The 18574-nt window shown below is 35.9% G+C and overlaps 1 protein-coding gene across 6 annotated transcripts in view; it reads right to left on the bottom strand.

The window, feature by feature from the left end:
* The window catches only part of FSTL5 (follistatin like 5), a 389133-nt gene that overhangs the window by 343135 nt on the left and 27424 nt on the right, over positions 1-18574 (bottom strand). For 5 of the 6 annotated variants that reach the window (XM_087963650.1, XM_026675826.2, XM_087963651.1 and 2 more), the window contains exon 2: positions 1290-1430. In XM_087963650.1, the coding sequence (XP_087819776.1) occupies positions 1290-1412 (123 nt within the window). In that variant the 5' untranslated portion in view covers positions 1413-1430. Of the gene's footprint in view, positions 1-1289; positions 1431-15259; positions 15287-18574 lie in introns of all 6 variants that reach the window. The other variant, XM_087963649.1, reaches the window with a different exon arrangement.

The following is an 18574-nucleotide window of genomic DNA, read 5'->3' as shown; positions in this document are numbered from 1 at the left end:
TTCAGTCAAGAGAAGGAGGATCACCAGGGGCTTAACCGAAAAAGAAACTTAGGAAGGTCCTGCCATATTTTATCAAGTAGTTAAAAGTGAACATCAAAAATTGAACTTTCAGACCTGCAAGATTCTGTTTCTGTTGCCTTAGGTCAGGCCGAGCCCAACAATAACACAGCGAAATCCTGTTCTTTGTTTGTATATACCAAAGGGGTAGAATATTGCTAAACTGAAGTTATAACTTTCTAGGATGTAGCTATCCTTTCCCTACATCCTCAATCCAACTCAGAACTGTATATAGTATCATATAGTACTAATCTGAGCCTTTGTCTTGTAAAACTATACATTACTAAAACTTCTTTCCACAAACTTCTCTCCAGGTCACTATTCCATCACACATTAAAGTAGGTCGTCTAGTTGTGTTTCCTATCTAATTTATACTGGAGGGCTGATATCAATCTTACAAGTCTCATACTTCCTTTCAAAGAAATTTCAAGAACGGACTCCAATTCTCAAGGAGCCCCATTATCCACGAAAGATCTGGCTGCTGTGGTTTGATGATGAAATAAGGCATGAACTAGGACAACAGTTTTCATAACAGAAATGATTTTCAACTGATTAATACAAGTCAGTTGCAATCACTACCAATATTTATGCACTTAAGAATTTTGAGGTTGTCATCCTTGCTCTCTACCTCACATCAGGCCCAATGTGATCCCAGTTCCACACAGTTAACTGTTTCAAGGAACTTGGAAAATGCCAGACTTGTCCATTTCAAGCCATTTCATATTTTGACATCAGTTAAATTATATGAGTCCCAATGATGTTCCCTCAGTTCATATAATCCTACTCTTCTAATATACTATACTCTCCCCATAGCCTTCCCACTTATTTTGTCTGTAGTTTTCTTTAGGAATTTTTTTTCAAGAAATAAATTTGGAAATAAATGTGCTATTTTTATTCTAATTATAGAAGAATGATAGAAGAATATATTTGATTTTTTCTAAGTACAAGTATTAAGTACTTACAAGTACTGAAGAAAAAAGCAATTTTTAAAAAAGGTTTCCACAATCTCTTCATTTTTCTACTATTAATACAGAGATGAAATGCAGTTTAAAGAAGCATTCATATGATGTCAGTCATTTAGTGCGGTTTTCTAAGAAGTACCCTCCCATTCTACCATGTTAAACAACAATAAATGGGAAATGCATCTGATATTTTCAAATAATATATTTTTACCATTTACAAGAATAAAATTTAGACTTCCAAAGCCAATAATTTTGATGCATTAGCAATACCTTGTGGCGTAATCGCATAAGAGCTTGAAATGATCTGAGGTCATGTCCTTCTTTTACTGGCCATCCTTTTGTACTCAGTAAAATATATCCAAGAGAAGAAACAATTGTCCACCACATCAACATATTTCCAATATTTTCTTCCTAAAGGAGAAAGTAAATTTGTTATTGCCAGAATCACACATAAAAAATAAGCAAATAATTATTTTAAGTTGAATGAGATATCTTCCATTGAATAAATATTAATAACGAATAATATAATCATGAAGAATAAAAGAATTAGGATCTAATATAACAGGTTTACATATCACATATCTTCTAATCAATATTCAGAATCTGTATTTTTATAACAACTAGAAAAAGTAAACTAGCATAATTACCAGAAACCAATGAACCAACCAAGAAAGACATGAACAGCAAAGAAAAATATAGAAAATATTCAAGGGACCAAAAATATAGATAACAGCATACTTTCTTTTGTTTTTTATAATCATATCATTTTGTAATAATTTTTTCTCCATTATTACTGATAGAAAACAATACAAATATTTAGTAAAGAATATAAGGAATTTTCCTGTCAGATAAGTTGTGCTCTTAACAGGAAGCTCATTTATGGGGGGAAAAGGGAATTCTCTAAGATCATGAGGAATCAATGGAAATGGCTACTTTAGATTTAAAGTGCCATAGTTCCTTGTCTTTCTTGACAAGAGTATACATATTAACTTCTTATTGGATGTGGTCCTAGTATAAGTAGCTACCTTAAGGGCTTCAGAATGATAATAAAGTGGATTGCCATATTGATTAAAATAATATGAGATAGACCAAAGCAGAGAAGCTGGTGTCAAAAAGGGACGAGGAAATCTATTTAGTATTATAGTATTTATTTGATTTGTCAATCGTTTACAAAATATAGGTATAAGAATAAATATAGTTTTGAATACATGAGATAGATACTTATAAGAAAAATAAAAAAAAACAATAGGACAGGGACGATAGGCACAATTGGTGCACTTATGCATGCACCCTCTTAGGAAGGGGGTGAGGTGCTTCCGGTTTGAGTTCCTTCGGCGACAGACAGAAATCCGCAATCGTGCGCAGTTTCGGTCCGGGCTTGCTGCTGGAGCTCCCTGAGCTGGCTGGTTTCGGGGCTAAGCCACCCCGTAGAGGTGGTGAAGAGGGGAGGGAGACTGCCAGCAGGGTTGAGGAGAGCTGCATCTCTCCTCCTCAGCTGGCCATTACTCCCTTTCCCGAAGGCGGTTGCAGCGGTGGTCAGAAATGGCCACCTCAAAGAAGAACTCAACCGGAAAAGAATGTGCAGGAGGAAGATAAGAAGTGAAAGTTTTGGCTGACTGGGTTAAATTGCAAAAGCAACAACTAAGGTACCCTGGAATTTAAACTTACAAAAAAATAACATCGCTCCCAAAGAAGAGTCGGAAGCAGCGAAGGAAAGTGAAAAGGGAAAGGTTTGGGGGGTTTTTTCTTCTCTCTCCTTCCTTATACTGACAACTAAGAGACTTAAATAAGAAATCGGAAAAATCCGCTTTGACATCAACAGGCAATTAAGCTGAAAATAAAACAAAATGTCAAAAGGATAATAAAGATTTCTGGACACAATTTCTTTTTTTCATAAGCAGGAAGGGAGAGAAAAAGAATAAGGGCAGGATCTGGAAAGAGGGAGGAGACTGCCTGGAATTAAAAAGAATCTACGGTAAAACTTCAACAAGACTTACAAAAGATACATTTTAACTGAAACTTTGTAACTAAACAGTGGAACCCCAGGAAGAGAAAGTGAAAAAAAAAAAAAGCAAAAAGAAACAGCTTGCATGTATTTGGATTACTTGGTGATGTTTGGATTCTTGGTTATTGCATTTGAATGACTAAAATTAATCGGGTGGTTGTTTAAAAATTTATACAATGGCACTACTTCTGGATGAATTGAAAATGGAACTTAAAAAGTATAAAGAAGATGCACAAGAAGGGAGAGGTTCTTTTGTCTTCGTTTTTCAATTCTTAGAAATGGAGATTTGGAACTATGAGAAACAACAAGAAATGTCTGCAAAACAAGAAGACTGGGACAAAGAAGAAGCCATCTTTAATGAACAAGTAATTTTATGTGGGAAGAAAAAGGAAAGGGGGGAAAGAGAATGGAGAATTTAAGACTTAAAAAAACAATCAAAGAAAAGAAAAATAATTTGAAAAATAAGTATAATACTGGAAAGCAACAGAAGTGGGGAATACAGAAGAGAGAAATAGAGGTAGAGAGACAAGGGGGTAAAAAGACATAAGAATTTAAGACATAAGAATTTATTTGTCATTACACTCGCAAGCGGGTGCAACGAAATGAGGTGCTCTTCCACAAGCAAACTGGACAAACACCACTAAAAAAGAAAGAAAAAGAAAAGTAAAGTAAACTAAACACAACCAACCATACAATAATCTCTATACAATTTAAAAATGTAAATACCCCACTACTCTCAGCCATTAAACTCCACAAAAATCTTATGACCCCGCATTCAAACTCAAAACTGCACTTGGATAAAAACTGTTCTTAAATCTGGTTGTCCTTGTTCTTCATACCCTAAATCTCCTTCTCGATGGTAATAGTTCAAAGAGCTGATGTCCCGGATGAGAGGAGTCATTCAATATGTTAAGTATCTTCCTCCTACATCTATTCCTATACAGTTCTTCCAAAGAGGGGAATGAGCAGCCAATGATGTTTTGGGCCGTCTTGATCACCCTCTGAATTGCCTTTTTCTCTGCCACTGTGCAGCTCGAGAACCATACACAGAGACAGTAGGATAATATACTCTCAATTGAACTCCGATAGAAGGTAGTCAATAGACTCTCAGCCAGTTGTTGTTTCCTAAGAATCCTTAGTAAATACAACCGTTGTTGTGCCTTCTTAATTAAAGCAGCGGTGTTTGCACTCCAAGTCAGGTCATTTGTAATGATGGTCCCGAGAAACTTACATTCAACCACCTGTTCCACACGAACTCCCTCTATATACAGTGGCTGAATGTCTGCTCTTTTTTTTCTATAGTCCACTATAACCTCCTTAGTCTTCTTAATATTAAATAGAAGATTATTATTTTTGCACCAGCGGAATAGCTGTAATACCTCATCCCGATATGCAGACTCATCATCTCCAGAAATGAGTCCTACAAGTGTAGTATCATCTGCAAATTTCATTATCCCATTGTTGGGATGTTTATTTGTGCAATCAGATGAATAGATGGAGAACAGTAGTGGACTAAGGACACAACCTTGTGGAGTGCCAATGCTAAGTGTCTTGACAGTAGAAGTATAATCATTCAGTTTAACTCTTTGTGGACGATTTGTTAAAAAATCCAATATCCATAAACAAATAGAATCTGGAAAATCTAGATCTTTGAGCTTGGCTATTAATCTGTGCGGTATGATGGTATTGAAAGCAGAACTAAAGTCTGCGAACAACATTCTTACATAATTCCCCGGTGTTTCCAAATGGGATAAGGCCATGTGAAGCACAGTAATAATTGCATCCTCGGTTGATCTATTTTCTTTGTAAGCAAACTGAAGCCCATCAAAGGAATCGGAAGGCAGGAGATAATATAATTTCGAACTAGCTGCTCAAAGCACTTCATTAAGATGGAAGTTAGTGCCACCGCCTATAGTCGCCGGACCATTTGTAGGCAACTTTTTAGGCAGTGGAACGATGGTGGAAGCCTTGAGACACACAGGAACCACACATTGTGTCAAGGATCGATTAAAAATTCCAGTCCATACCCCAGCTAACTGATCAGCACAATCTTTTACCACCCGACCAGGAATTGAGTCGGGCCCAGCTGACTTTCTGGAATTAACCACCTTCATTGTCTGCCTCACATCCTGCTCATTCACAATGAAGGGAGGCTCTGCTGAGTAAATGATGGCAAAGGAACAGTTTCAGTTTGATGGATCTCAAATCGAGCAAAAAAGTTGTTCAACTCCTCAACCACCGCCACACTACCATTCGAAGAAACCTTTTTTGCTTTATAGTTGAACCCCCTGCCAAACCTGCCTCATGTTATTACTGAGAAAGCAATCTTCAATTCTCCTCTTATATTCGGCCTTAGCTTGCTTAATGCCTCTCCTTAAGTTCGTTCTTGCAGCACTATAATCTAGATCATTCCCAGACTTAAAAGCCTTATTTCTTGCGTACAGCAAGCGTCCTAACCTTCCCGGTCATCCAAGGTTTTTGATTAGGATAAACCCGGTTCGTTTATCCACTGTGACAGTATCAATACAGTGTGCCATATACCCTAACACTGCAGCCGTGTGATCGTTGAGATCAGGATGATCAAAAACTTCCCAGTTTGTCTGTTCGAAGCAGTCCTTTAGCTGCTCCATAGCTCCCTCTGGCCAGCTTTTCATCGTCTTGACTACCGACCCTGCCTGTTTTCTCAGAGGAATATACTCTGGGGCTAAAAGCAGGGACAAGTGATCCGACTGGCCCAGATGTGGTAATTGTAATACCCTGTATCCATTTACAATATTCGTGTAGACTTTATCCAAGGTGTTCGACCCCTAGTGGCACACCTTATATGTTGATAGAATTTAGGAGGACCACACGAAGATCCACATGATTAAAATCTCCTGCAATAATGTATACAGCATCTGGAAATTTGCTTTGCAAGTTGCCAATTTCATCACCCAGGAAGCCCAGAGCCAAATCTACATTTGCATCCGGCGGAATGTAAACAGCAAGAATAATAACAATGCTGAATTCCCGTGGAAGATAGAAGGGTCTGCATCTAACAGACAGATATTCCAGCTCCAAAGAGCAGTGACATGTTATAACCTCTGAGTTTGTACACCAAGTCTCTTTAACAAACATACACACTCCACCTCCTCTGCACTTCCCCACATTTCTGTCTCTGTCCAGACGATGTAATAAAAAACCGTCCATCTCAATGACAATGTCCGGAATAGTGGGGTTCAACCAGGTTTCGGTGATTAACAACACACAACAACTTTTCACGAACTTACTTGAAGAGACCTGTAACCTTAAATCATCCATCTTGTTTACCACGGATCTGGCATTAGTCAGAAAGAGACTTGGGAGCGGTAGCCGCTTCATTTGTTTTTGCAGCCTGTATAAAACACCAGCCCTGCAGCCTCTTTTCTTCCCCCTCTCCCTTCATCTTCTTTTCCTTCTCACCCTCTCTCCCACCGGAGCCACAAACCACGGAGAGCCCGGGAGCCTTGCAATCTCTGACGGTATGTTATGTTTCCAAACAAACTTAGCTGTTATCTCTTGTTTGCTTTGTAATCCAATCTTCACAACCTCACAATTACTATAGAGTATGTTCACCCCGCAGGAGGTGTTCACAATACAGGATAATCCACACAAAAACATCCATAAAAAACACCAAGTCGAAGAGCACTGAGCAGGGGAGAGAGAAGAAGAGAGGGAAGAAGGAAAGGAAAAGAAGTTACAAAGGACCAGAACAAGATATAGAGAAACAGGACCTATTTAAAGATAATGGGTGAAAATTTAACTGAAAAAGGGATTCTGTAAAGGTACATAAGATTGTATTCTTATATTAGTAATAGAAATAACTTTAGAAAATTAGAAACAATGTATGATTAAAATGAGGGATAAAATAGTTAGTGTAATTTAGTGAAATGTTTGTTAATAGAATAAGTGAAATAAAATAAATGAGAAAATTGAATTAGGAAGGGACGTGAACATTTTAATTAGTTAATGTTTTATAAAATATAAGTGAAGAGGAGGGGGAATTAATTATGGAAAACTTATAATTGTTCCCATAGAAATATGATATTTAATTGAAAAGTAATGTTAAAGAAGTTAATATTTTAATGAATATTAATATTAATGATAGAATTGAATTGGAATGGAATGTGTTGTTTTAATTACATATATTTATAATTTTTTCTTTTTTTAAGAATATAGTGTGTATTTTAAGAATGTACCAAGCAGAATCTGAATGGAAGTTATGTATTACATTGAATGTTATAACTTTATGGAAGCCTAAATAAGAGTTAAATGGATAAACTGAAAAGATATAAAGGCATCATACTCCAATCAGTAACTACAGGAGAAACTTTGTTTAATGAGAAAAGATAATAGATAATTGAAACAGGACAGACAAAAAATATAAATATAATGATTTTAATTGAGATGAGATAATTAAAATAAAATTGAGAAAATTAAAAGAGGGGAGAAGCTATGCAGAAAAGGTAAAACTAATAAGATATGGAATAGAACATAAAAATGAGCATGAAATTGAATTTGTATCTGTACGAAGAAATGTAACCCGGGATTACGCTACTTTCAAAAAAGATGTTTTATTTGTATTTTTTCTTGAAAACTCAAATAAAATTTACACACACACAAAAAAGGAAGGGGGTGAGGTCAATAGTAGACAGTCTAAGGTTAAAGTTTTTGGGGTTTGGGAAAGAAACCACAGAATCATGTAGAGTATTCCAAACATTGACCACTTTGTTGCTGAAGTCGTATTTTCTGCAGTCAAGTTTGGTGCAGTTAACCTTGAGTTTGTATCTATTGTGTGCTCTTGTATTGTTATGATTAAAGCTGAAGTATTCATTTGCAGGTAGGACATTGCAATGTATGATTTTATATACTATATTTAGATCGGACCAGAGACAGTGTACTTCAAGGTTTTCTAGGTCTATTCTGAACTGGTGATTCTGAACTGTAGATCAAAATAATTGAATTTTAAAAACCCAAACAACCCACACATTTGTTCAATAGTATGTTAATGGTGGAGTGAGTCAGGCATTGCATATATTCCCTGAGTAGAAGTCTGTAGCTAGGTATAAGAGCAATTGGCTGCCTTCCCAAGAATAGCTATTTTCTGTACCAACCAACACCCTAAGTGAAAATATATTTCAGTGTTAAGCAGAATCTTTACACTCTACGCAGCTATTTGTATTTTAAATAGTTAGTGAAGTAATTAATTTTCATTAAAATAAAAGATATTGCGTTGGCTTCCTAATTCCAAACACTTCTTAGTGAGCCTTATATTCCCTCATTTGTGCTGCTTGCTTCCATTGTATCCCCACCTCAACTGTTCAGTTTTATTTTATACAATATTTATAAAATATTTAAACTGGTATAGAATCCTAAGTCAGAGAAAGAGAGTTGCTTTGCTTTTTGTGCATGGTCCCTTTGCATCAATATAGAATTATGCTAATTTAAAATAAATATCTTAGCTGCCTGTCTATGTATTCTTAGTGGTAGTATTAGGCAACAGGTATGAATCAGTATCATGCTGAAAGTATTCAGCAGATACAAAGTCATTACCATTTCAAGCTGGCTACCTATTTTCTCTGATGCACTGCCTATCAGTGTAATTATTCAAGTTGCAGAAAAAGCTTATTAGGATTGTAAATTATATCTTGAACTAATATACACCCTATGCCTATTTGGTAGACATGCATTTTTCCTTCAATACCCTTCTCTTTCTGCTTATCACAAGCTGGGAACTAATATCAAGGGTTAGTAAGATTCAAATGGTGTAAGGAAAATCATAAACTTAAAAAATGTTATTCATCTGGCAGATACTGAATGCTGCTATGGTCCTGGTTTTCATTTATGTACCGTAATAAATAAATATGGATATTCACCCATCATATAGTGTAGAGAGACTCTTGACTTCAACTTGACTTCTGTTAGCAATGTTTCTTGAAAATAAAATTGAAGCAATATGTGGCTGAAATGTTTGTTAAACCTCCTGGTTTGGGCAATAATACTAGGTAGTCTACTAATCAAAGATTGATTGATGCCACTACTTTGTCTAGTGGTAAAAAATTCCTGATTTTTTTTCTCTGAAATATGGCAGATTGATTCATATTGGATACTATAATAAGATCAAAATTTTATCCAATTAGACATATTGTATAGCAATATGTGAATTTATTATGATAGCTAGTGAAGAATACAATGCATCAGTTTCCAAATATTATGTCCACAGATCAAACTGATTTCTAAATCTAGTAACTTAACAAAAAATAATAGTAATGTACTATTAGTATAACAATCATATGCCAGTATGCTTATCGAGTTATTTAGGTGTTTTCCAATTAACTTTATATAAATAATCATACATAATACAAAGTTTTTCATGAATAAAACAAAATTATGCAAATAAGAAAGTCATAACTTTTCTAGGCAAGAATAAACAGGTTGCCTAGAACATACTCCACAATTTAATATCAGAAAATTTGGGAATATGCCCAAATTCTTATTCATGATGCAGCCTAAAATTACCTTCATTATTTCAGGCCCAATTTTTGATCTATACAATGGGCATATTAATGGTAGTCCTCCAGGGTTGAATAAGCATAATATAATTACTATATAATAGCTTTGCATATTCAGAAATTCTGTAGAAACCTAGCAGAACAGATCTGTCCTGCTAGTGTGCAAGATGCTAACACAACTCTGTTATGCACGTTACTTTATGCATAACTATAGGATCAAGGCATAAAATGGATTTTACAGACCACTAGATAGCTTATTTTCTGGAATGGCAAAAACAAAATTTCATTTCATTTAATGATAATTCCCTAATATGTTTCACTTTGAGGAATAATTGAAAAAAGCAAGGAAAGTAGCTTTCTTTAATTTTAAAATTACTTACTAAGTTTAGTAGTCCTTTTAATTAAAAGGTGCTTGATATGAGCCTTTACAACACAGAATATAGACAATTCTTTTGCATAAATAATTGGCAGCTAAGTTTCCTAATAATAAATTTTTTACTATCATGTAAATTATCTCCTACAGTTGGTTTCCAGTATAGTAATATTCCATAATAAACTGTAATTGATACAGTTTAAATTATTTCTGCCTTTTTCTCTCGATATGCAAAGATGATATTGTTTTGATAGAGAACAGTGATGAGAGTCAATATATTTATTTTAATTTTAATAGGCTAGATGAAATTATTTGTACTGTAGTTAATTATGTTCAGACTGGTAATTGCATTAGAAAAAAATAAGGCTAAATATAATAATAAAGCAAGTTGTAAATATACTGAGGAAAACATCCTTGTTCTCATCCCTGAAATTTTGAGATGAATGTTAACAAAAGGATACCTATTTAGATATATATATAAAACATCAGCTACACAGCATTCCAGCACAACTATCAAATGTAGATTTATAAAGATACAAAATAATTTTAAAAATCTTAAATTCTTAAACAGTGAAATGTGAACAGAAGTTTTTACTTTAAATAGTTGGTCCAGGTACCTCTCCAAACAGACATTATAAGGTGTCAGCTGTAAAGCCTGATCTCTCTCTCTCTCTCTCTCTGTGTGTGTGTGTGTGTGTGTGTGTGTGTGTGTGTGTGTGTGTGTGTAATAGTCTGACTAAGGAGTTGTTTCCTCCACAAATGGAAATAGACTGATATGTAGCTTCAATTTCAAGTTTCTGAGATATGAGATAAAATCTCATATATTTTTTCTCACAAAAAATTGCTAAAGGTTGATCTTGTTCAACATTGGACTACAATGTAGAAATGCTATAGGCTACAGATACAACCACTAGAAAGTTATCTTTGAATCTTTATCCACTAAAAGAAGCTTCATATACCAGATACCTCTGGAGAAAAAAGAAGATTGCTGCTGAATTTTTCTCAACACTCAAAGCTCCCTTAGTTATATGAATGTATTGCTTCTCCAAACAGTGTAGCACATAATCTAAATACTGAAAATAAGAAACCATTCTATTTTGTATCTTTTGGGAATTAAGTTGAATTTTCCTTCCTTCCTTCCTTCCTTCCTTCCTTCCTTCCTTCCTTCCTTCCTTCCTTCCTTCCTTCCTTCCTTCCTTCCTTCCTTCCCTTCCCTTCCCTTCCCTTCCCTTCCCTTCCCTTCCCTTCCCTCCTTTCCTTCTTTTTTGCTCTTTTTTTTTCAACCAGACTGGCCATACCCAATTCGTGCAACTGTTCTTCATATGTTTTTGTATCCAAGCCCTTAATCATTTTAGTTTCTCTTTTTTCCATAGTGTCAACATTTTTTTTGTAATATGTTGACCAAAACTGGATGCAATGTTTCAGATGTGGTCTTACTAAGGCTTTACAAAGCGGTACTAATACTTCTTGTGATATTGATTCTATGTCTCTGCTTATACATCCAAGTATGGTATTAGCTTTTTTGGCTGCTGCCGCACACTGCTGGTTCATGTTCCCTCCACTTTGACGTTTTATATATACCATTCTACTATATTTTTTATTTTATTTTTACCAACACATCTTGCTTACCGGCCCACAAGTTTATATCTAAACTTTGTGCAGTCTTAGCAATGTTTTTCTATTGCTTGGGTCAGTATCAGCTCTTAATTTAATGCAGAATAATCTGCATGAAATCCTGCCTGCTCCTGTCCTATGAGATTCTCTTTTTCTAGCTTGTGTCAGACTGTCCAGGAAGGGTGTCTGGTATAATTAGATATTACTAATAAATTATAGATATTACTAATTAGCATCTAATTAAGCATACTCAGAATAGTAATTGGCTGAATTTTCTTTTTTTTCCCCTTCTCCAAAGAATCTGTCACTGCAGTACCTGCACAAACCCAAGCAATCTGCTAAGATGATTATATTGCTTCTGCTGCCAGTGATTCTAACTCTGAGGAGAAGAAGGGTTTTATTAAAGATAGGAAGAGTGGCTTATGTAACCAAGGTCAGCCATAAACTATTTTTGTCATGTCTCTTAAAGTTCCACCCCAAACTGGGACAGTCTGAAACTTCTAAAAGAAATGCACAAAGCCACATACATGGGTCAGTGTCTTTTCACAAATGAAGCAGTCATTTAATAATTCTGAAAGTGGTGTTTGTCACTGTGTGAAGGCAATGTTAGGCATGCTAATAGGGCTCAGGGAACTGTCTTGAAATACTGTGTCCCATGCTGGAGATAATTTTATTTATTTAGCTCCCAGTCTCAGCCAAGTGACTCTAAGTGGCTTTCAGTTCTAAAACTATTTTAAAACAATTAAAAACAATAAAACCTCCAAAAATTACCTGCAGCTGGCAAGATAGTTAGCTAAGTAGCAATATATCCAAGAAACAGCTTATTCAACACATTCAACCCTCAGGCCCAAGTACATAAGCAAGTCTTATGAAAGGCCAACAAGATTAAGACCATTCTAATCACTGAGAGAAGATATTCACCAAACAAGGGTTATAGCAGAGAAGGATTGTCTTGTAATTCCCACCAGCCAATACTTTTTGAATGACAATTTCTGTAGCTATGCCTAGTCTGTTGGATGGATATAGTCTCTTGGAAAAAGATGGTCAGTAACCTAGTCCCAAGCCATGAAGAGCTTTAAAGGTGACAACCAGCATCTTGCATCCAGAAACACACTGGTAATCAGTGCAGCTCATGTAGTAGTGTATGTGCCATCATTCTGCACCAATTGAAGTTCTGAATCCTCTTCAAGGGCAGCTCCATATAGCATACATTGCAGTAATCTAAGCGAGAGGTTTCAAGGTGATGATGAGCAGGGCTCCCAAGAATGGGTACAATTGGCACATCACCCAAAAGTGTGCAAATGCTCTCCTAGCCTTTTTTGAGTCTAGGAGAAGCTTCAGATTGCACACTGTCAGTTTGGAGCAGTGCCACCATATACACAGCTATAGAATATAGATAGAAATACTTTGTCTATGGAGCGGCCAGTCATTCCGTGGTTTTTATCCTTTGAACCTTTCCAATCTGCTCCTCTTTTGGTTGGAACTCTGGCTTCTAGAACTTTTTTTAATGGGTTGGGGAGTTATTGACTGGTGAACCTAGAGAATGCAAAACTTGAAACTAACCAGTTTATGTCTGGCTTTGCATGTGTAATAGAAATGGCTTTGTTGTTGTACTTCTGTAGCTTGTTTGCAAAGAATTGTCATCCCCCAATCCCTAAATCTCTTTCTCAGACATCAGCTCTTTAATAACATTTACCAACTGGCTGCATCTTGGCCACACAAATTGGATGACAGCTAGATGGCAGCTAAAAGATAACACCACCACCACCACCCAAGAAAAAGTCCAATTGTTTGTTATTGTTGTTCAATCAACACATAGATTGCAAGCATTTAAAAAGGAAAACATTTATGGGATAGAGGGCACAATGGAGGAAAAAAGAAAGAACAGAAAATGCAATGCCTGGAATAGCCAAGCATTTGCTGTGATGGTGGGAGATGCATTTCCTGTGCTGGTTAGTGTCAGGTGGGAGTGGAATTACAGCTGACAATTGTAGTCCTTACAATGTTGTGTATTAAAGGTGTATGGACACCATGCCACACAGACCCATTCCAGGTGCATAATAAGGTATACAGCGGAGGCAGCAAGATATAGAGCACCAATGTTTTATCGGCTGACTCTAGAATGCATGTGCAGTATGGCAAAGCATCTATATGGATGTGGCCAACAAAAGAGTTGTAAAATGAAGATCCTTGGATTAGACATACCCAATTCCTGCAACCGTTTGTCATATTTTAGCCTCAGTCTCCTAATTATCTTTATTGCTCTTCTCCACTCTTTCTAGAGTCTCAACATCTTTTTGTATTGTAGTGACCAAAACTGGACACAGTATTCCAAATGTGGTCTTATCAAGGGATTATAAAGCAGTACTATACATGATCTTGATACTATCCTTTTGTTGATGCAGACTAGGACTATGTTGCTTTTTTGGCAACTGCAGAACATTGCTGGCTCATATTTAAGTCATTGTTCACTAGGCTTCCCAGATCCCAGTTTACTGCTCTTGAGTCAGGTATCACCTATTCTATTCCTAGCTATGCCAAAGAATTGCCTTCCTAGCTATGCCAAAGAATTACCAATAGTAACAAAATAAAGGGAAACACTGCCCTTTTTCAGATGATTATATTCAAGTGGAATGAAGAATAAATGTCATGTCCTTCTAGGTGCATGGGGAAATGAAGAGGAAATTAAAAATAAGAGGGGATGATGTGAGAGTTGAATTGTGAGCCAGTAGTAACTGTCATCTCATTTGTTAACCATCAGTTTACTTGAGGATTATCTGACCAATGGAGACTTTCCTGGAATGCAAGGGAAGGTTTTTTTTTTAATTGTTCTCTAAATCATCGATGTTTTTCTTCACTCATTACAATGTCCCTATTAGTTGACAGAGCTTCTTTCTTACTGTAAAGCAGGGGTGTCCAACCTTGGCAACTTTAAGCCTGGAGGACTTCAACTCCCAGAATTCTGGGAGTTGAAGTTCTCCAGGCTTAAAGTTGCCAAGGTTGGACACCCCTGCTGTAAAGCCATTAGAAACTGTACAGAGGCGCTAGGCATCCATCCATGTAATGTAATAGTAAACTCTTTCATATTTGATGTAGGCAGACTCAATGTGGATAACATCAATGTAATGAAGAGTTCTAAGAAACATAATGGAATTTATTCTGTCTCAAGATATGCTATGGCTATCTAATCTTGGAACCTGAGCATTAAATCAAATTATAAAGTGGGAAATACTGATGCATGGAATAAGACAGGCTTTATCTTTTGACCTTTGCATTTTCTTAGCTGTGAAATATTAGCATTTAAAACCCCCAAATTTAATCATGATAAGTTCTTTAAAGCAATGATTTATCAAGAAAGCAAAAGAACTAATTTCCAAGAAAAAAAAATCGTATCCCTGTATAGATTTGATTCGCTGTTGATTGTAAGATTTCATTTGCTAGAAGAAAATCTTCTGTTCATCATATTTGTCACCTAACACAATTAGGGTAGATGTTGTAGATTCAAGTAACCTGCATATAATTAGAACTGCCTTGTTTCTTGCTGCTTAAATTGACTAAGAAACAGATATAAAACCAAGAGACTAAAGGACATAACATTCTGTTTTGGTTCAGCTCAGTCATCTATCTGTTCAGTTTAATTTATCTTTGCCACATCCCCACAAGAAAGGAAAAATGTTATAGAAAAAGTCAATAACTATGTTTGTAATTTTAGGCTTACCTTAGGCTCTCTTCTTTCTAAGGTAACCTTGTAGAGAGAAAATGAAATACGAATGCATTTATAATTACTATAAGGAAGATTAGTAACTATATCATTGTATCTTTATTTTCTTTTTCTTTCTTCTGTTTTTCTTTAATTTCCTTCAGTGAAAACTTATCATTGTTACTTTTCTTTATATTTTTTCTTTAAATTTGCATTATTTTTACTTTATAAAAATATGCAGCATAAAATAATTAAAAATAAGGTTAAGTATTATAAAATATATTTGATAGGAAAAAGTAGCAAACAACAGCATGTTTTATTAATTGTACAAAAAAAAAAGTTCTATCATAACAGAATCAACAACATTAATCTTTTTTTCCCATAAAGAGAACTCACATTTTGTTTGTTGACAAAGATATTCTTATCTTAATCACAAAGTATTTCAGAGGCATTTTTCAGAAAACATTCTTTTTAACTGCCTTAAGTAATTAAAGAAGCAAAGACTATAAACATTGTGTGTCTGTATCTGTGTGTGCATATATGTGGGAGTTTGCATATCTATCATCTATCTATCTGTCTGTCTATCTATCTATCTATCTATCTATCTATCTATCTATCTATCTATCTATCATCTAGTTAGCTGTCTTCTAGCAATTATTTCCCTTCTGTATGGTGCAGGGGGGAATTATTACACTTTCAGGCCTCTTGATTCCATTGAATTTTACTTTATTAAGCATTTAATATGAACATTAAAGAACATTCAAGTTAGAACCAAGTTTGCCTAAAGTCCCAAAGGTCTGGTTACGACAATTGCTATTTGTAGCTCTAGGAAGAACATAATTTTACATTCTATCAAAGTCATACTAAATGTTAATTAAATGTAATGCATGCTTTATTTCCAAAATAATCATTTCTTCCTTTAAAAGCGATTGAAAGGGAGTTTGGTTAATCCTGAAACAATATCTAATTTTTATTACATCTTGGGTGTATTATACCATGGCTGGCATATTAATGCTACTTTTCCTTAAGGACTGTTGGTCTTAATAAGAAAGTTATTCTGATTAGACTACTCAGCTGCTTAATTCAATTTATTTTTATTCATTTCTTGGAGTAATGCACAATACTATAATTTAGGACTATACGCTGAATCAAAATGTTTTCTTGGCCCTGAGCAAACAACTGATACATTCCGGGTAATATTATTATCATGGAAAGCAGAACAGAATGGATATGGTACAGTAAACATCAGATATCATTAAAGTGTCCTCCATAAGGTTCTTCTGTGTTTAGAAAGTCTTCAAGATTATAACTTCAGTTTAGTAATATTCTATCCAGGAGTGAGTTTCAAAATTGTTAGCAATGGGTTTTCTGCCCAGTTGCTGAGTGAGTGTAGCCATGGTGGACGTGGCCTAGTTGGCTTCCTATACCATGGCATTTTTGCCCTTCCTGGGCTCCGGAGATTTTCATCGAGCCTCCGGGAAGGTGAAAATGGCTCTCTGGAAGCTGGAAACTGCTGTGTTTCTGGCCTTCCTCAACTTCCAGAAGGCCCACTTTTCACCTTCCCCAAGTCTCTGAATCGGTCCTGCATTTACCTGCACCCAAAACGGGTTATGTGGGGACTACTAGGATGGGAGGGGAGGGGTGGGCAGGGAAAGGCAGAAGTGAGATTTGGGTGTTCTCTGAACTGTGCAGAATCTTAGCTAGAGGATCTCCTGAACTCCTGCAAACCCCCAGCAGCCCACCTCTGATTCTACCCATTTGGTATATGCAAAAAAAAAAGGACTAGACTTGGTTGGATTTCACTATGTTAGTGTTGGTCTCAGGCCTGACCTCAGGCAACAGCATTCTAAAAGGACCTAGGTGTAGGAAGCATTTCCAAAGAATATAGGTCCCCGAAAAGCTTGGTGGGGGTGGGGGGAGTGAAGACAGTGAGGCATTTTTGCTTGGGTCTTGGTGACTGAGGATAAAAAGCAAAGGTTTGGTTCAGGGAAGCGAGAGAGAAGGCAGCAGGATGAACAAATGTTACTGATGTTTTCTGGGATGTCTGAGAATTCCAGGATGTGGCCACCAAACTCAGAGTCACATGATTCTGGGGTTGCTTGCCAGCCACAAGGCAGGGTTCAGGGGGCCAAAGGGCAGAGATGAGGAGAGGGAGGTGGGTTGGGGAATTGGAGGTATTCGTTACCTAAATGAGGGTTGAAGCGGAAAGGCACTGTGCCTGAAATGACTTGAATTAAGGCGGGAATTCACTTAATGATGAATGGTTGTCATTAAGGACTGAAAGGGGAAATGCCAGGATTGTAATTTGCTGTAATTCGCTGTAGTCATCTTTCTGTATGACTCAATTGTGACCTTAAGTTGAAGACTACCTGTACCATTGTATACTAAGTACAATTAAAACAAACTGTGCAGTGCGATTTGTTTGTTTCTATGTCATAATGGAGACCAACATTATAAACAGTTACTGGAAAAAATAGGAATAATTTTACTCACTATTCAACATGAGCATCCTATTCTAGAACAGCAATAAAAGATGAGATCTAATACCATTCAGTATACAATCATTGTTTATTATGTTGAATGCTTATTACATATTAATAAGAATCATTGAGAGTTGAATGGTGTAAAATTTGGAGAAATAAATAAAGAATTAATTATTAATCTGTGATATGTATGAAAAAAATAACATAGAGTATACAACAATTCTAATATGTCAAAACAATTATATCAATATTAAAGGTATATTCCAAATCCCAAAGGTGCTTTGTCAAAAGGATGGTGGAGGTGATGAAAGGATTAGTTCTGACAGGATGGGGGCAGGGAGCTGGAAGGATCACATTTCTTTGATCCTTTGACCCCACCATCCTCCTAGAACAGATGAAGCTTCTTGGATAAGAAGCAACAAGTCTTCGAGAGAAAAAACAGTCCAGTTGCCTTTAGAAAAAGCACCTCTGAGACAACTATGAGCTGGATGACTGAGAATCTTCACAGATATATATTCCAAATCATTCAGTCATTAAAAGCATCAACTACCATAAATGATAAAAAAGCAACAGATTGACATAAAAACTAAAAAGGCTACTTGATTTAATTTGCCCACAAGCTTCCAAAGACATAGACAATGCATTTGCTAAATAAACATTCAGACATGGTGTGGTTTCATTTAGTTGTTCAGTTCTAGGTACTGCTAGATTCCAAAATGACTGTAAAATAAGACGACACAAAATACAAAACATACAACATAATAAATAACAAAAGAACATGAAAGGGAGTAAAGAGCAAATGATGGGTATATAGGTATAATTAAGTATCAATGTGGTGATTAATTAAGTT

The sequence above is a fragment of the Notechis scutatus genome, chromosome 4 (assembly GCF_049901735.1).
Source record: "Notechis scutatus isolate UNSWTSFEM ecotype Mainland chromosome 4, rNotScu1.2, whole genome shotgun sequence".
In the NCBI taxonomy this organism is placed as follows: domain Eukaryota; kingdom Metazoa; phylum Chordata; class Lepidosauria; order Squamata; family Elapidae; genus Notechis; species Notechis scutatus.
This window is presented reverse-complemented; position numbering and strand designations above follow the sequence as displayed.